Source organism: Heterocephalus glaber, unplaced genomic scaffold (genome assembly GCF_053883595.1).
Source record: "Heterocephalus glaber isolate CG9 unplaced genomic scaffold, H.glaber_assembly_v1.0 deba00000122, whole genome shotgun sequence".
NCBI lineage: Eukaryota > Metazoa > Chordata > Mammalia > Rodentia > Bathyergidae > Heterocephalus > Heterocephalus glaber.
This window is the reverse complement of record NW_028258138.1, coordinates 183,002-201,899: the sequence shown is the minus strand read 5'-3', so window position 1 is coordinate 201,899 and position 18,898 is coordinate 183,002. Positions and strand designations below refer to the sequence as shown.

Genomic DNA, 18,898 nt, shown 5'->3' with positions numbered 1-18,898 from the left:
ACCAAGCAGATTTCCAGTCTCCACCCAGCAAAGGCGCTTGTGGATTCTCTTAGGTGGACCACTATCTGTGTTTAGTAGCATGCAGTTCTGATCAGTGTTCCTACACAGTGCCTTTCCTTTCTTTGTAGGCCCAAGTGCACTGATAATTCCTGCAGTCAGCCAGCATTCAGAACAGATAAATGTGCTGCACCATGAAAACTAAACAGAAAAATGTACATTGAAACAATGGAAGGAAGACCTTTAATCATTTTTATATCTTACATAGTCTTATTAATCTTCCTTTTTTTGCTTGTTTGGTTGGTTTTTCGAGACAAGAGTCAGTCTCACTATATGTTGTTCAGGCTGTTCTTGAACTCACTATGTAGCCCAGGCTGGCCTTCAACGTGCAGTGACCCTCCTGCCCCAGCTTCCTGAGTGCTGGGATTACAGGGGTGGGCCACTATGCCTGGTTTATTAAACTTACTTTAAGAAGTAGATTGTGATTTCAGTAGTGCCGGGTTTTGTTTTTGAGGCAGGTGTCTCACTGTTGCCTATGCAGGCCTCCAGCTTGTGATACTCCTCGGCCTCCTGAGTTATTGAGATCACAGACAAATACACCTGCATCTGGCTTATCATTGTAGCACTTAACTGGCAGTGGGAACAGTTTCACTTTTTGTAGTTTTATTCTTTGAGCCTTGCAAAGGTGGTGTCTTGGTGATAGCTAGCATACTTTTTAGAGGGTTGGGGATAATTTATAGAAGTCTGGCTGTTACTTCATAATATTCCAAAAACACTTGATTCTACATTTGTTTCTATGTTCTTGAGGGAGAATTTCTAAATAAAATCTTGTCAGGCTGGGCTTGGTGGTGCACAGCTGTAATCCCGTGCACTGGGAGGCTCAGGCAGGGGGATCACAAGTTTGAGTCCAGCTTGGGCAACTTAGTGACTTTGCTGAGAAAATAACGAAATAACAACAAAAAATTCTGTCTCAAAGTAACAGAAACAATTTTTTTTTTTTTCGTACCGGGGATCGAACTCGAAAGGGCTGAGAATGTAGCTCAGTGAAAACACTCTGGGTTCTAGCCCCAGTGCCACACTAGTGGGTCAGTCATTCAGTCAGTAATGGTCTTGTCAGGCTGCTATGGCAACAGCCTCTGTGCTGTGGACCCCATGGAGAATGGAGCCTCCACCTACCTACATCTCCACACTCATCGTGGAGCTCCTAGGGTCCGCTGTGCCCTTGGTCAACCAGGAAGATGACACTAACCGGGCATCGCATTCTCCTGCTTAGCACTCAGCTGGTGGAACTTCATACAAATGGGCTTTGAACAGCAGTTGAACACTCATTTGAATTAACAGCCACTTTCCTTGGGTTTATTTCTCAAAAGCAGATCTGCACTCTGCCCCTCCTGATGTCACCACTGGCCTTGTGCCGCATCCACACTATGAGCGGCCACAAGTGGCCTCGGTGAGAGGTGTTCCTCGGGGGTTCGGTGGCAGCATCCTGGAAACGGCAGATGGTGAGCTTCCTCTCTTCTTTTGAAACGATAGAGCACAGATTTTCTCTTTGGGTATTGAAAACAGCTTTAGTGTGTTCCCTGTAGCAACCCTAAGCACCCATCCGTTGTAACCCATTTGTGCAGATGAAAGGAAACTAGTGTGTGCAGTGGATGTCACCACAGAAAGCATCGTGTGGAGAGATAACTGGAAATATCTGCAGAGGGTCAAACAGGGAACTGGAAGAGTAGGGAGGGAGGAACTCCAGATCTAGACTGGTGCCAAAGGAGTTGCGTCTGCAGCCTCAGAGGAAGCAAGCAGCTATGGCAAGCTCCTGTCTTTGGATGCAGAGTGGGTCTCAGTCCACGAGGGTGCCCAGCCCCACATCCCAGTCACCTGTGAGGTTGGTGCTGCTGCAGCGGGGTTCCTGTGTGCACCTCAGTGGTGCTGGTGATTTTCTAGTGTCCTCATTTATGGCCTTTCACGTTCTGCACGAGACCCCACACCCAACCCTCCCTCGGGAGCCTCTCCTTGGAACACCCTCCTCTGAGCTGTGAGATCTTTGGCTAACCCAGGATCACAAAAGTTTTCTCCCAGAACTTTATACTTGTAAGTTTTACACTTAAGTACATAGTTCATTCTGATTTTAGCAAAAGTATGACCTATGAGTAAAGTTAACATTTCTATTTATAGATATCTAGTTATTCTAACACCACTTAGTGTAAAGACCATTCCCCTCCACCTAGTTTCACTTGCATCTTTAAGAAAATCCATAGATATTCATGTGGGGCTGTCTCTGTAGTGTTGGCCATTGTTCTAGTTCTCCCTCTGTATAACAACGCCTTATGTAGCCATGATTGCTGTGGTTTTATAGAAGTTCCTGAAATTGTATAGTTTAAGTCCTCATGATCTCCTTTTAAAAAGTGCTTTGGCTATTCAAGCTCCTTTGCATTTAATATATGAAAATCCATTTGTCATTTCTATAAAAACTGCTGGGATTTTGAGTGATGCTTCATTGCATCTCCAGATCAACTTGGAGAGATTACAGACCATGAACATGGTAAATCTCTGTTCATTTAGATCTTTGAAAAAAAATCTCAGCAGTGTTCACTAGTGTTTTGTAGCTTTCAATAGAGGTGTTACATATGATTTGTTTTAAAATTATCCCAAAGTGTGTTATATATTTGATGCTGTTGTAAATTGCAAGTAGTTTTAGGATTTGTCTCAATTATTTATTGTTAGGCTACAGAAATGCAATTGATGTTGTATATTGATCTTATATTTGTTCTAGTAGCCTGCCTGCCTTCTTTCTCTCTCTCTCTCTTTCTTTCTTTCTTTCTTTCTTTCTTTCTTTCTTTCTTTCTTTCTTTCTTTCTCTCTCTCTCTCTCTCTCTCTCTCTCTCTCTCCTTCCTTCCTTCCTTCCTTCCTTCCTTCTTTCTTTCTTTCTTTCTTTCTTTCTTTCTTTCCTTCTTTTGGTAGAATGTTTAAGATTTTCCACAGGCATGATTATATTGGCTATGAATGAAATAGCCTTATATTTTCTTTCTAAATTCTTTATTTTTCTTTATTTTACTGTCTAGAGCTTCTGATACTGTGTTGATTAGAAATGTTGAGTGTGGACATTTTTACCTTCTTTATTGTCTTAGAAAAAGTATTCGGTTTTCCATTTTCAATTGTGGTATTAGATGTAGGTTTATTATTCTTCAGATTGATAAATTCTCTTTTCTTTAGTTTCCTGAAAGTCTTTATTGTGGTCTTTATCAAATGATTTTTTTTTGAGGTTTTGGGGATTGAACCCAGGGCCTTTGCACTGAGCTACATCCCCAGCTCTTTAAAAATTTTTTGATTTTGTTTTGAGAGAGGATCTTACTAAGTTGCTAAGGTGTCCAGCTGGGCTAGAACTTGTGATCCTCCTGCCTCAGCTTCCCAGAGTGCTAGGATTACAGGCATGCGCCACCATGCCCAGCTAAATTATTTTGTTATTTAATGAAATGATCATGGATTTTATTTTGTAATTTTTTAATATAGTAAATTACACTGATTTGTTTTTCCAATTTTTTATTGCAGTAAAATACTGTACATATCCTTGGTTAATCTAATTCTTTTTTTGAGACAAGGTCTCACTATATATTTCAGGCTGGCCTTGAACTCACTAGTAGCCCAGGCTGTCTTCGAACTCACAGCAATCCTGCCTCAGCCTCCCAAGTGCTGGGATTACAGGCATGTGCCACCAGGGCCGGCGCAATTTAATTCTTTTTTGATGCTGTTTTAAATGGAATTGTTTTTGTAATTTCCTTTTCAGGGTTATTCATTGTCAGTGTATAGGTGTGTAGCTGATTTTTGTATGATGTCTTTGTCTTGCTACTCTGTTGAGCTCGTTTGTTAGTTCTAACTGTTGTGCAGGTGAGTCCATAGGGTTTCTACAAAGAGATCATACCATCTACAAACAGATAATTTTACTTCTTTTATAGTGTGAGTCTTTTTCTTGCCCAGTTTCTCTGCCTAGAGCTCTTCTACTGTGTTGAATGGAAGTGGTAAGAGCAGACATCCTTGCTTTGCCTGAAGATTTTCTCTCTCTTTTTTTTCTCTTGTCCATCTAGCAAGAAGGTTATTGAATTTTATTTAGAAAATAGCTTTTGGTTTGTCTTTTCTCTGTTGTCTTTTTTCTGTCACGTAGATTTGGCTCTTGTATTTATTATTTTCTAACTCCTGCTTACTTTGAATTGTTTTGCTTTTCTTTTCCTAGTTTCTTTTTTGTTTGTTTGTTTTTTTGGTACTGGGGATTGAACTCAGGACCTTGCACTTGCAAGGCAGGTGTGTCACCACTGAGCTACATCCCCAGCCCCTTTTCCTAGTTTCTTAGGGTGACTCTTGGCTCCCTGAGTTCAGAGCATTCTTGTTTCTTCAGCGTTGGGAGCTCTGGCCCACTGCTCAGGGCACCCAGCACACTTTTGACATGTTGTCTTCTCATTTGCAACATTCAGCCCCATATGTGTTCTCATCTTCCTTGTGCCTCTAGTTCTGCTTCATTTATTATTTAGCAGTTTGCTAGTTAACGTCAACAGATTTCCAAATGCAGCGTTCTGGGTTTCTCATATATATACGTGCTGCAGCCACTCTGAAGCAGGTGCCAGGCAGGGCTGAGATGAATGAGGCACAGGCACAGGGGCTGCTGCAAGCCCTGACCCCTTGGCACAGGCTGGAGAGAAGAATGGCAGTCAGACCCTCAGCTCTTACCAGTCTGTAGTGCTATGGGTTAAGAAATTTGAAAAAAAAATGTTTTCTTTCAGTACTGGGGATTAAACCCAGGGCCTTACACATGCAGGGCAAGTGCTTTGCCTCTGAGCTGCAGCCCAGACCTAAGACTGTTAGACAGCTGCTGGTACTGAGCAAGCAGCAAAGGTGTTGCTATTGATGGGAGCAGGGTTCTCACTGTGGGAGAAGGGCGCCCAGATGTGAGTGAGCAGAGGCAAGCCTTGGTTTTCTGGATGAGAATGTGTGTCTGTGTGTGCTTCAGAGCATGTGGCCCACAGGTGCCACGTGGACCCTATGGTGCTGTCATCCTGTGTGTGGAAAGCTGCCAAGGTGCGGCAGGGCCATGTGCACCCCCGTGCTTGCACCGTGGTCCCCGGCCCCCTTCTTAGGGAGCCGGGGCCCCTGGCAGCACTGTGTCAGAGGGCGACCGCCAGCCCTGTGGGAGGTGCGGGCTGGCCCCGAGGCTCCTGGCCAACTCTCCTGGGCGCCACCCTACAGGGCTGCTCTCGCCTCCCAACACTGCGCTTGTTTTGGGCGGCACCCTTGCAGCTCACTGAGGCAGACTTTTAAGGTCTTTCTTGCCAACTGTCCATCTCAGTACAGAGCGATGTTTCTTAATAACTACTGAAGCGGTTATAAAGAGCTTTTACTTTGTGTGGATTCAATCTCTTAATATTTATCATATTATAAATTAAAGCTAAAAATTATTAGTTCATTTAGAAATAATAAACTCATTACATATTGACATAAATCTCACATACTTAGGAAGAGTTTTCCAAACAGCTCTGCCAGTCTCTTATGGCTGGCTAATCAAAGCACCTTGGTTCCCATGTGTGGCTCAGATGTCTGTGGCAACATCATATGTGTGTGGCCAAAGAGCAAGAAATGCAAATGATGTCTTTGTACTACGGTGGAACGGTCCTGACCTCGCAAAGCTTGGGAGCACTCGGGCTTCTCTGGGCTTCCTGGGCCACTTTGAAAACGTCTAGCTTAGAACCAGGCATTCAGAAATACCTGTCAGTGGATTGATTAATTCCAGAGGGACTGTCGGGTGGTGCCTCGCACCTGGCACACTCCACCGTGGATGTGGATCGTCTCCATCTCAGTCCTCTGTTTCCTCCACGACAGGTGTCCCTGTGAACAGCAGAGTGTCCTCCAAAATCCAGCAGCTTCTGAACACCCTGAAGAGGCCAAAGCGCCCTCCTCTGAAGGAGTTCTTCGTGGATGATTTTGAGGAATTACTGGAAGGTAGAATTCTCTGACTTAAGCTTCTGTGACCAGGGTGGCCATGTCTAGAAATGCAGGCAGATGTTCATCAGATGTGAGTTACTGCTGTTACATTGTAACGCAGTAAAATACTTTCTCTCCGCCTAGGCTTTGTGCTCGCCTTGTGCGATGGTGACTGTAGAATCACATGTGCCTGCATTGTTTTGCAGGTAGAGTGTGTGTGCCTGAGATGATAGTGACATAGCATTTCTCTATGGTTAGTCCAGGGGGGATTGAAAACTACAGTGAATGTTTAAATTTTAAAAAACTTATTACAGTAACTGACACATTGCCAAAAATAATGGGCAACTTCTGGCTTTTCCCTAAAGTCAAATGACCATGAAAAGTAAATGTTTTGGGCCGGGGATTTAGCTCAGTGGTTCCACCGCCTGCCTCATGAGCGCAAGGTCCGGAGTTTGATCTCTGGTACCAAAAAAAAAGTAAATGTTTTGAATTGATTCAGGACATCAAGGCAACAGCAACAGCACAACTCAAGACACTCAGGAAAGAGGACTCCAGAGCTGCTACAGAAAGTGGCAAGGACAGGGGGATACTTTCAAAATGAGGGGGAATATTCTGAGATGGTTAAATGATGATGTGTCTTTTATGGTAATACATTTTTTAAAAATTTAAACATTGACCATATTTTGTGATCACACCTCATTCTTTGTAAAATTATTTGTTTCATTTAATTTACATTTTAAATTTTTATTTAAACTTTAAATCCGAAGTGCTTATCTTCCCTTTTTGTCGTTGTTTGGTTTTTGTTTTTCAGACAGGGTCTCGTTATGTAGTTTAGTCAGGTCTTGAACTCACTATGTAGCCTAGGCAGGCCTCGAATTTGTAACAATCCTCCTGCCTCAGCCTCCTGAGTGTTGGGATTGTAGACATGCACCACCATGCTTAGTTCCTGTGGTTCAATTTTCAGGTAGATTTGGCTCCTTCTTAGAATTGTAGCCTCGTATTTATGAATGAAAGGTATATTTAGGATAGGAAACAAAGGATATAGATTTATATTTTTAAAAGAATATTAACAGGCAGAAAGAATCACAAGCCCCAGACAATGCAAAAGTTGTGCCCATGGTCAGCTTGTGAGGGCTGCTGGCCCTCAGGCACCCTGCTTGCCCTGCTGTTGGAGACAGATGTCGTTCTTTCCCTTGGGTGCAGCGCCAAGTATTGGGCTTGGGACTGAGTGGCTGTGCTCACCTGGTCCTGAACGGCTCTCCCTGGGAGGTGCTGCTGTGCTGTGGAGGTAAAGACACCACGCTGAGGCCACCCTTGTCCTGGGAGCTGGCGGCTGCTAGGGTTGTGGGTAGTTTTTAATATTATTTCAGAGCATCATTATCTGAATCCTTTAGTCTTCCGGTTAATTGGTCTGTTGCTATTGATAATGATAAAGAAATCTAAGCAAATAGTTGTAAGCTTTTCATAGTTGTTTTTAAAACAAAATTATAAAGTATGAATGCTAAAAACAGAATTTGTGCATGGCATAGTGAAATGCTGATTTTTTGAATTTTGATTTTGCTTGCAGTTCAGCAACCTGATCCAAATCAGCCGAAGCCCGAGGGAAGTCAGATGGTGGTGCTGAAAGGAGAGCCCCTGGCGGTGGGGACCCCCTGGCCTCCATCCCTGCTGGCTGCCCTGCAGCGGTGGGGCACCACGCAGCCCAAAGCCCCCTGCCTGACTGCACTGGACACGGCAGGGAAGGCTGTCTACACCCTCACCTATGGTAAGGTTCCCAGAAAGCAGTTGTACATTGTGTGCAGCCATAAAATATCATGAGCAGTACAGCACGGATGTGCAGTGGATGAGCGTCACAAAGCTCCTTCCCAAGAAGCTGACACAGCTGCCAGAGACAGCACATTGCCACCTGCTGACTTTGGTTCTGAGCATTGCAGCGTGTAGTGTTTTTTGTATGTGTTCTGAGCAGTGTGGTTTAGTTTTATATGATTTTGAACTTTATGTAAATGGAATTGCGCAGCAGGTTTTTTTGTGTTTGTTATCTTTTAGTTCCTGATGATGTTTTTATGTGACACAATTCACACAGCTTGATGCCTTTACAAAGGGCAGGCAGGCAATTGCCCAGCCACTCACACTGCTGGGTTTATGTTTTAAGTGTTATGTAAGTCAGATTATATAAAAGGCATTCTTTACATTTTCACTCATTTATCAAACATGGGACTCATCCATGATGCTATACGAAGTGTAATTTATTCTCACTGCTGGATATTATTTTGTTTGCTGGATATTATTTTGTTTGCTGGATATGCCAGGTTGTTTCCCATCTGGGACTATGGTATACAGGGCTCTAATGAATATTCTTTAGTTTTTTTGTTTGTTTGCTTGTTTGTTGCAGTGCTGGGGATGGAATCCAGGGCCTCACTCATGCTAAGCAAGTGCAGCACCTCTGAGGCACACCCAGTCAGTGGTGTTATGCACATTCTTACTGGAGCCCATTGTGGGCAAATGCAGGCATCTGTGCTAGGTGTGAGCACAATGCAGCTTGCTCAGTGTTAGGACATACCACTAGATATTTATTTATTTATTTATTTAATTTTGGGGGTACTGGGGACCAAACTCAGGACCTTGCACTTGCAAGGCAGGCACGATGCCCCTGAGCTAAATCCCCAGCCCCAATACCAGTAATTTTTAAGAGAGTTGCAGCAGTTCATTCTTGGAGCTGCTGCAGGGTCTTCTATTGCTCCACATCCTCACCACATGTGGTACTGTCTCTGTGTACTATCAGTCTTCATTGTGGATGGGTGGTTTGCAGTGTAGAGTTAGGTACTGATTTGCATCGTGCATCTGAATGATAGCTAATAATGCTTTCCATATGATTTGGGGTATTTTGAATATTATTTATTTATTTATTTATTTAGGGTGATCCTCTTGCCTCAGCCTCCCAGAGTGGTGGGATTATAAGCATGAACTACCACGCCCAATTTTGAATATCTTCTTTTATAAATTATTAAAATCTTTGGCTCATTTTTTTGTTTGCTTTGTTAACTTTTTTTCACTTTCATACATACCTTTTTTCAGATGCATGTTTTGTGATTATCTTCTCTCAGTCTTTGGCTTGCCTTTTAAAACTTCTCTTTGTGACATTCGAGGAATGAAAAGCCTTGATCTAGTCCTCTATCTGTTTTTTCCCTTTTATTGTATTTAGTTTTGACCTGTTTAGAAAGTCTTTGCCAAAAATGAAGTCATGAAGATATTCTACACAGTCTTCTAAAAACTCCATTGTTTCCCTTTTGACATTTAGGAGTTTTGCTCCATCTGGAGTCTCACTTTGTGTATGGTGTAAGGCTGGAGTAATTTTCTTCCCTTATGAGTATCTGATTGGCTCTGTATCATTTATGGGAAAGGCAGTCCTTCCCGCACATACCCCAGCATTGCTTTGTCACACGTCAGGTGAAAAACAGACGTGCAGGTCTGTTTGGGATGTCTCCTCTGGCAGCCCTGTCCACGCTCTGTGCTTCTCCACTTCTCGAGTCTCAGCATCAGGGACACGTGTCCTCCAGCTCTGTGATTACTCCTCGAGATTGCATGGTTCTTCGCATTTCCAAGTAAACTTTAGAACCAACTTGTCACTTTCCCTGAGATTTCCTGCTTGGGTTGGTGTTGCATTGAATTTGTACTTGAATTTACAGAAGATTGGTAATGTGGTTATGGAATCTTCTAGTTTATGACTGGAGAATATTTCTCCCTTTTTAAAGGCTGCCATCATTTCTCTCAGTAATGTTTTCATACTTTTGAGTACAGAATTCTTGAGCAGTTTTCATTAGATTTATTCCTGTTGTAAACTTTGAAACTTTTTTCTTCTGAGCCCTGAGAGCTCAGCACTTTTCCTAGGGGCTGGCTGTGCTGTGAGACCTCCTGTGGGAGCCCAGTCCACAGACCCCACACAAGCAGCTGCGCCTGTCCCAAGGTCCCTCCCATCTGAGCTCTTCTGTCATCTTTGCCCAGCAGCTCTTTGCTGCCTCTGACAGTGACTTCTGTTTCCCACTCGAAGCACAGTCTTTTAGAATTGGTCCATGTTTCTTATGTGTGACTCATTCTCATAACGTTACTGAGGAAAGAAGATCCCAGAACCTGCTTGTCCGATGTAGGTGGACATTTCGGCGGTTTCCAGCCTGGGCTGTTGGAAGCAGTACTGCAGGGTGATGGGTGGCACCTGCAGCAGCACCTGTTCTGTAGGCCGAAGACTTGGGAGTGGAAGTGTTTGGTCTGGGATTGGGCCACTCGCCACACTTGGGAGATAGCCGTGCTTTTCCAGGTCATACTTACTCAGCAGTGTATTGTCAGGCTTGCTAGTTTTAGCTAATCTAGTCAGAATATCATAGTGTTGCGTTGTGCTTTTTTTTTTCCCATTAAGTTTATTGGTACATTTTGGGTATAAAATACAGTTACATTCATCATTGGGATCTTGTACCTTTACGTGATGTATCTTGGTTCTTACTTTTTTCCCCTTCGCCTGCCCTCCCTTCACCCCCTCCACCCTTCCCTATTTGCAAAGACTTTGTTTCCATTTTTTTCCTTTTCTCATATTTTTTCCTTTCTTTCCTTTTCCCTACCCCTCCCACTTCCCCTGCTCCTTTAGACCTTTACTTCTTATTATACAATATCAATTATACATTTTTAAAATTACAATATCAAGATCTAGGAGACATTACCACAGATTTTACAGAATTTAAAAGGATACAGAAAGCATATTATAAAAATCTGTTTTGAAATAAATTTGACAACTTCTAAGAAGCACCTTGGAAGACAAATTAATGAAACTAACTCTGGAGGAAATATAAAATTTGAATAGCACCTATTAAAGAAAGTATATTCCTAGCTTGAAAACCTACCTATATGACAACAACAGGCTTGTATACATTTTAACGGATAAATTATATCAAACATTTAAAGCAGGAAAAAGAAGGAACACTTCTCCCCTCATTTTAGGAAATCAACATTGTGCTAATACTAAAACTAGAGAAAGATAATAGAAGAAAATGTATGAACATAGATAGAAATTTGTTTAACAGAACAAACTATTAGAAGTCAGATCTGGCAGCATGTAGGAAGTGGTTTTATTATAGGGATGGCAGTGTTGGTTCAGCATTGGAAAATCCATCCTCAAAAGTCATCATTTTAACAGAGGAAAGGAAAAAGCCATATGATCCTGTCACTAGTTGGAGAAAAAGTATTGAACTAAATTCTACAGCTGTTCATGGCAAAAGCTATCAGGAGACTAGAAGTAGAACAGAACCTTCTCAACAGATTAAAGACATGTACTCCATACTTCCAGCAAAAATGCCTTATATGAATGGAGAAGATACAGTGCTTTCTCCCTAAGGTGGGGAACAAGGACAGATAGGCCTACTCTTCATCTGTCCATTAAACTTTGAAACATAGGCCTAAACCAAAATAGTCTTGCAATAAAATGACACAATTAGGATAGGATTGGCAAGGTAGAAGCAAAATCTTTATATGTAGATGAAATGATCATCTACAGAGAAAATGCTAAGAAATCTCTAGGATCCCCTAGAACTTGTATTTGAATTTAGCAGGATTAGAAAACACAAAGTATATATAAAAATTCAGGTCTATGTATACTTGCTATAAATGAAGAATTGGATATTGAAATTTAGAAGTTATGTAGGAGTACAAAGGACCTAGAAAAGTAAAAAGAAAAAGAAAAAAAAACAGTATTGGAAGACGTTTAGTACCTAATTTTAAGACTTCCTCTAAAGCTACAGTAATCAAGGCAGTGTTGGTGTAAGGAAAGACATATAGATCATTGGAATAAAAGAGAATCTAGAAATAGAACAACACATATATGGTCCACTGAATTTTGAAAGATTATTTAACATTAGCATTTTATAGAATATAAACTCAATTCAAGAGCCGAGGAAAAGACAGTGTTTTCAGCAAATGGCACTAGAACACCTGATATCTGTATATAAAAAATTAACCTCAACCCTTTATTTCCATACATAAAGATAACTTGAAAGGATCTATGAACCTAAATATTAAAGACTAAAACTATAAAACTTTAAGAAGAAATTATAAGGGAAAATGTTTATGAATTTAAGGTAGGCAAGAACTTCCTGGAATACAAAAAACATGATGTATAAAAGAAAAAAAATTGATAAATGAGATTCCATCAAAATTTAGAACTTTAATGACATCGTTAAAATGAAAAGTAGTCCTTAAACAGACCATATTTACAATGCATATAACCTATGACCAGAATATATAAAGAACTGTTACAGCTCATTAATAGACAACCCAATTAAAAAGTAGACACAAGATGATAAATAGCCAGTACAGCACAAGGAAAGGTGTGTGACACTAGAATCAGAAAAATACTAATCAGTACAATAACAAGATTGAATTATACACTCATTAGGGAGATAAAGTTAAAAGTTTTAAAAGCCTTGTCATAACTTTTTTGTTGTTGTTGGATTCTCTCCCTTTGTGTTTAATTTGTCATACCCAACGGATTCATTCTGCTGGGCTTCCTGGGGTTGTGATCCTCATTGTCTTTTCCTAGGATTTTGTCTAAAATTTTTTGGAGTTTTGTTTTGGTATTCATGAAGTTCCTAAGGTGCTCCTTATCATGAAAGTATCTTATTTCTCCATCAATTTTAAAAGATAGTTTTGTAGGGCACATCAAACTGGGTTGGAGGCTGTTTTCCTTTAGAACTTGAAATACATCACTCCAAGCTCCTCTTGCCTTGAGGGTTTGCGCTGAGAAGTCTGCTATGATTCTGATGGGCTTTCCTTTGTCTGTGATTTGTTTCTTTTCTCTCACTGCTTTTAGAATTTTGTTCTTCTGTTGGATTTGTGGGATCCTAACTATGCCTATGTGTTGATTTTTTTTTTTTGATCAAGGCTATTTGGAGTTCTGTATGCCTCACTTATCTGTATGTCAAGTTCTTTTCCCCTCCTTGAGAAGTTTTCTGCCATCACTTCTGTGAAGAGTTTTTTTATGTCATCTGCACTCTCTCCTCTTTCTTCATTGACTCCAAACAGTCTTATGTTATTCTTCTTTGCATCGTCTAGCAGCTGCTGGATTGATTTCTCGTGGTCCCTTACAATTTTAAAGGAATTTTTCTTTTCCTGGTCACTAATTGCAATCTTATCTTCTGTATCTGAAATTCTGTCCTCACATTGGTTCATTCTGCTGCGTAGACTTTCAAGTGAGTTTTTAATCTCCCGGGAATCTGTTTGTATCTGTTTTATGGATTCCATTTGTTTCCTATGTTGGGATTCCATCATGTTCCTCAAATCCTCTATTTTTTTATATGAGTCCTCTCTATATTTATTAATAATGTCTTGCACTATGGGCACAATCACTGCTGTTATCTGAGAAATTATATCTGATTTCATTTTTTCCAGATCGTCTTTTGTTGCCAGTTTAGAGAGTCCAGGTGGTTGAGTATCAGATTGTTCCATCTCATTTCCCTTTCGGGTTGCTTAGGTGATCCGAAAGTCTGTTTTTGAGGCTTGTTTACATGTTTTCTCATTTCCACAGGGGGCGAGGTGCGTGCTGCTGGCACCCATGTGGCTCACCTCCTCTCCTAGGAGTGGTGGAATGGCGGCAGGGGAGCCTCCTCTTGGGCACTGGGATTGGCTCACCTCCTCTGCCCTAGGAGCGGTGGAATCTGCATTGTGCTTTTAATGTGCATTTTCCTGATGACTGGATAGGTTGATGTCTCTGTTGCTTTCTTGTTGCTGGGCCTAAATACCTGACACCCACAGGTTAAAGGAGAGATTTATTTTGCCTCATGGTTTTTAGAGATTTCAGTCCATAGCCAACTCAACAGCAGAAATAGCATGGCACAGGGTCATAGTGGAGGAAAGCAGCTCATTTCATGGTGGTCTGGAAGCAGAGAGTGAAGGGAGGAGCTGGGAGGGAGACTGCCCTTCCAAGCCACACCCCCAGTGGCTGCCTCTTCTGACAGGCACCACCTCCTAACAGCAGGTTTAGCTCTGAGCTCTTCAGTGGGTAAATCCACCCATGAGTGTAGCTCCTAACCATGATCTGGTCCCCTTCCTAAAACCCCACCTCTGAACACATGAGGCTTTTGGGGGACATTCTAGATCTAAACTGTAATAGTGGAGATCTTTTCTTATCATTTGGGTTTTCTCTTTGATTAAATAACCATTGAAACTCATGGATTTTTTTATGGATATAAGATTACTTGTAGTAAGTCTGTTTTACTCAGATTTCCAGCCCTTTGTCAGGGATGTGCTATACATGTCTTTTGCTCAGCCTTTCTATCTGTAGTGTGGCTCAGGGAACACAAATTATATCCTGTTTCATGTTTTATTTCCTGGTTCCTGCCTTCTGTGTTATCTTTAAAGACTCTTTTCCTGCTGAGCACGGTGGTGCACACCTGTAATTCCAGCGCTTGGGAGGCTAAGACAGGAGGATCATTACTAGTTTGAGGCCTGCCTCAGCTGCATAGTGAGTTCAAGGCCAGCCTGAACTACAGAGCGAGACCCTGTCTTTAAAAAAAAAAGACTCTTTTCCCTAGGCCTCCATCACAGTTATTTGATTAGTTTTGGAAAGTCTTGTTTCTAAAACATTAGTTTGTTTTGTTCATGTTACAGGGACTGTTCCTCTGGAACTCATAGTGCATTTTTGTTTTCAGGGTAGAGATGGGTTCCAGGGTCAGCCTTTCAAGTCAGATCACCAGCTGTTCCATTCGTATCTGTAGGAAGGTCCACCTGTCCCACTCTGCTGCGGTGACATTTGGGCCCTCAGTTCAGGAGTCCACACTTGTGGGATTTGGCCTTATCTTTTCTTTTCTCTTTTCTCCTTCCTTCCTTCCTTCCTTCCTTCCTTCCTTCTTTGCTATGGATTGAACCCAGGACCTTCACATTGAGCTACATCCTTAGCCCTTTCTATTATTCTTATTATTTTTTTAAATTTTGAGATGGAATCCTGTCTCTAAGTTGCCCAGTGTTGGCTTCAACTTGTAATCTTCCTGGCTCAGCTTCCCAGAGTGCTGGGATCACAGGTGTGCCTGGTTATCAGGGGACCTGTCTTGTACTTGTCCTTTTACCTATGGACTGACTGGCCACCCTTATCCCAGGCCAAGCTTTCTTGATAACCGTTCCTGAGACCCTTCACTTTATAATGAGCCTCCACATCATAGTCTTCCCTTCTCATCTTTTTCCAGGGCCTTTTAGCTCTTTTGCCCTGCATATTTCAGGGATAGTTTTAGAATTAGCTTGTCAAGTGTCACATCCTACCTACGGAGATTTCAATGAGCATTGCTTTGAATCTGTTTGAGCATTAACCCCTTTACATTATTGAGCCTTTTGTCTCAATAATGCTTTATAATTATCTATGAGACTTTTCTTGTTTCTTGTTACACATAGTCTAAGCTATTTAGTATGTATGTTTTAATGCAATTGCTATGGTATCATTAAAATGTTTACTTATTATTCTCATATAAGATAACCAAATCAATTATATATTGATACTGGGTATGATTTGTGAATATCTTTGGTTATGCTGTTGTGGCTGCCTTGATATCCTAAATTGATTTGAAACTTTTCTCTTTCACGGTCATTTTGACTTTGGGGAAGAGCTGGAAGTTGCATGGTGCCAAATCTGGTGAATAAGGTGATATGAGGACACAGCGTCATGTTTTTAGGAGCCAGCCTTATCATTGGATGGCACTCAGTGACAGCATTTATCATATTACATCATAAAGACATTCACAAAAGAAGACTCTAGAACTGCTTCAGAAAGTGGCAAGAACGATGAAATAAGTGTGTTGAAAGTGAGGGGAAGTATTTTGAGGGGGATTAATGACAATGTATCTTTTACTGTAAATAATTTTTTAAAAAATTTAAACATTCAATATATTTTTTTTTTTTTTGGTACTGGGGATCGAACTCGGGACCTTGTGCTTGCAAGGCAGGTGCTGGAACCACTGAGCTAAATCCCTGGCCCATTCACCACATATTCTGATCACACCTCAGATAGCCACAGACTTCCTAAATTCACTTATAAAAGATTCACAAGATACACGATTGTATCATCCACAAGCAAGGGCAACTTCATTTCCCTCCCATGTTCCCCTCACATCCCCTTACTGCTGGCTCAGGTGCTCAGTAAGATATTGCAGGGAGACCTGCTTGGCTGGGCCCTGCCCTTGGGGAAGCTGCAGTACTGACCGTTGACTGTGACGTTTCCTCTTGGGTTTTAGATGCCCTTCATCATATTAAGGGAGCTTGTTTCTTTTTACTTCTAGCTTAAGAAGGATTTTAAAAATAATTTAAATCATAGTGATTGTTCATTTCTTCCATTTATTGAGATTTTCATCTTTATTAATGAGACAAATTATGTGAATTTTCTCTTAAATCTCTTTGTATTCTTGGGCTAAAGTGACTTGATCACAATGCAGTACTTCTTTTATATAAAGCTGGATTCAGTTTGTAAATCTTTATGTATTTTATTCATTAACATCTTGAGTTGATCCTTAGAAGTAGGCTAAAACAGTACTGTTTTCTGAGTTGAAATTTTTTCTCAGGTCCCGTAGTTCAAGCACGTTACAGTGTGGCAGCTAGTTTAATATCATCTACTATGGACTTTGAGCATTCACTCCTAGGGGATGGCTGCCCATGGCATGCTTGTGCCACAGGACTTCGAGTGGGACCAAAATGTGCCATTTGTGTTACATCTTCAATATACTGTGCAGGGTGAGGTTGAGGCCATGTTAGGGTCAGGAGGAAACTTGAGGGCTTCATCCTTCCTACTTTGTTATCACCCCCACCTCTGTCCACCTCCCCAGACGCCTCTAGGCCCCCTCACCTCTCCCCTATCGTGGCTTCTGTCTTCTTCCGCCCGGCCTTCTGTTGTGGAGGACTCACCAGGACTGGGTGCTGGACATGGGGCCTGCTTTCGAGGAGGGCAGTGTGTGAGGCCGCACACTCATCAGCAGCTCTCCTGAGTAAACCACAGAGGGGAGATAGGGCCACCCCATGGACTGCATGAAGATTGAGTACCTATCAGTGGTGTGTGTGGTGGAGGGGTATTTAATGTCACGAGAATGCGTGCACAATGCAGTGTCAAGTGAAAAAGGCAGGGTGAACTATGATCCCATTTCTTGAAAATTATACATACAGGTACAGTACATATGTATATAACTATATACTTATACCGAATACCGCTGTATCTGCTGACTTTCTTATACTCTAAATTTCCATATTAAAATCCCATTTTAATTTTGTATTAAGAAAAATAAATATTTTTATTTTTATTTATTTTTAAGAGAAAACTATGATGTTCATTATGCTCATTGTTCAGAATAGTTACCAGTTGGAAACTGAATTTCCAGTAACAGGTTAATGGTGTGTTATGGGGTATGATGATTGCAACATTAAAACATTAACTAGTCACTTCGTAAATTTTATATTGCTTGGCATTTTTATTTAATTTTTAGGCAAACTTTGGAGTCGGAGTTTAAAACTGGCTTATACTCTTCTTAACAAACTGACCAGTAAGAGTGAACCACTGCTTACGCCCGGAGACAGAGTGAGTACGCAGAGTGTGGCTCTGTCAGAGTGAGCAGAACACAGACCAAAGTCTCACTGAAACCAGTTCTGTTAGATGGTTAGGGTTATAGTATTGATGCGAGGGACTTGAAGTCAGCAGTGAAAAATATTAAACATGTAAAAAGTTTATGATGTAGAGTAAAACTATCATTCTTATTCTCCCACGTTATCCATCCTCTGATTCTCTAAATTCTTTTCCATTTGACTTTATGTATGTTGATATTAATAAATGTTGTTTCCAACTATTAGACTTCATGAGCTGATACTGCCCATACTTTTACAGCCTAAATGTTTTATATTTGTCTCCTTTCCCATCTCGGGTGGCTAGGCAAACTCTTCTTGTCTTTCTGTCAAACAGAAGCAAAAGAAACTAGAAGCTGATTTCCTATCCTGCACTGCCCTACGTGGTTGGCAGTAGTGACATAAATTAATCAAATTAAATAACTAAATAAAACCAAAAATTTAGTCCCTCAGCCACACAAGTCGCACACGAAGGGCTTAGCAGCGGTATGTTTGGCTGGTAGCTGCTGTGTCTGACAGTTTAGAGGTGGAACATTTCCGTCACTGTACAAGGTGCTGTCGGGCTGCACTGCCGTAAGCAAGCTAAACAGCCTTGACATTCCAGGTTTGCTGAAAAGCAGGGGAATGTGGTGAAAACTGACATACAAACCAGCGAGACCCCCTAGTGACAAGATAGCCCAACAGGGAAACAGCGGGTTAACAAGTTGACAGAAAGTTCTGAGAAATTCTTCCATTGTCTCCCCCTTTAATGTAAGCTATGGCCAAGTGCATTCCAGAGGGAAGAAAGAAAGTGGAGAGAGAGGGTGTGAGAGAGGAAGGAAAAGAAGGGAGGAAGAAAAGTTAAATGTAGAAAACAAATTTTCTAAACATTAGTATCCCTGGAGATATGAGAGGAAGATACTGTTCCATAAATCAAGTAAATGATGTCAGTGGGAAAGACCTAGTGGTGGAAGTTAGGAGGGAGAATATGACCAAATTAAACACTTAATTAAGAAGGCCAGACTGATTAGAGGAGTCCAGAAAGAGAAAGGAGAACAGAAAGCAGAATGCTTTGAATGACAGTAGCACTATAGAACGAGGTCCTGGACCTGGAGAGCATTACCATACTGAGTGAAGACAGCAGGTTCCCTCCAAAGCACATAACTCCTGTGCTGAGCAGCACCAGGGGTACAGAGAAGAATTGTGCAGCTTTGGGCGGGGTTGGGGGGGTCCAGCATACGCAGAGACTCAGCAGTCACAGTGCCTTTGGGACTTCTGTGTGGTAAAGTTAAAACAGAGTAAACTGCTGATTGAAATCCAGAAGAAGTATGG

General features: G+C 41.5%; 1 protein-coding gene across 13 annotated transcripts in view; it reads left to right on the top strand.

Annotated features, from left to right (window-relative positions):
• The window catches only part of Dip2a (DIP2 acetate--CoA ligase A), a 113,962-nt gene that overhangs the window by 52,104 nt on the left and 42,960 nt on the right, over positions 1-18,898 (top strand). For 8 of the 13 annotated variants that reach the window (XR_002394172.2, XM_021256459.2, XM_004842558.3 and 5 more), the window contains exons 6-9: positions 1,368-1,499; positions 5,861-5,980; positions 7,530-7,727; positions 17,455-17,546. Coding sequence is in view for 12 of the 13 variants with exons in the window: in XM_021256459.2 (XP_021112118.2) it covers positions 1,368-1,499; positions 5,861-5,980; positions 7,530-7,727; positions 17,455-17,546 (542 nt within the window). In the remaining variant the exon portion in view is untranslated. The remainder of the gene's footprint in view (positions 1-1,367; positions 1,500-5,860; positions 5,981-7,529; positions 7,728-17,454; positions 17,547-18,898) is intronic. The other 5 variants (XM_004842557.3, XM_004842553.3, XM_087207871.1 and 2 more) reach the window with 2 other exon arrangements.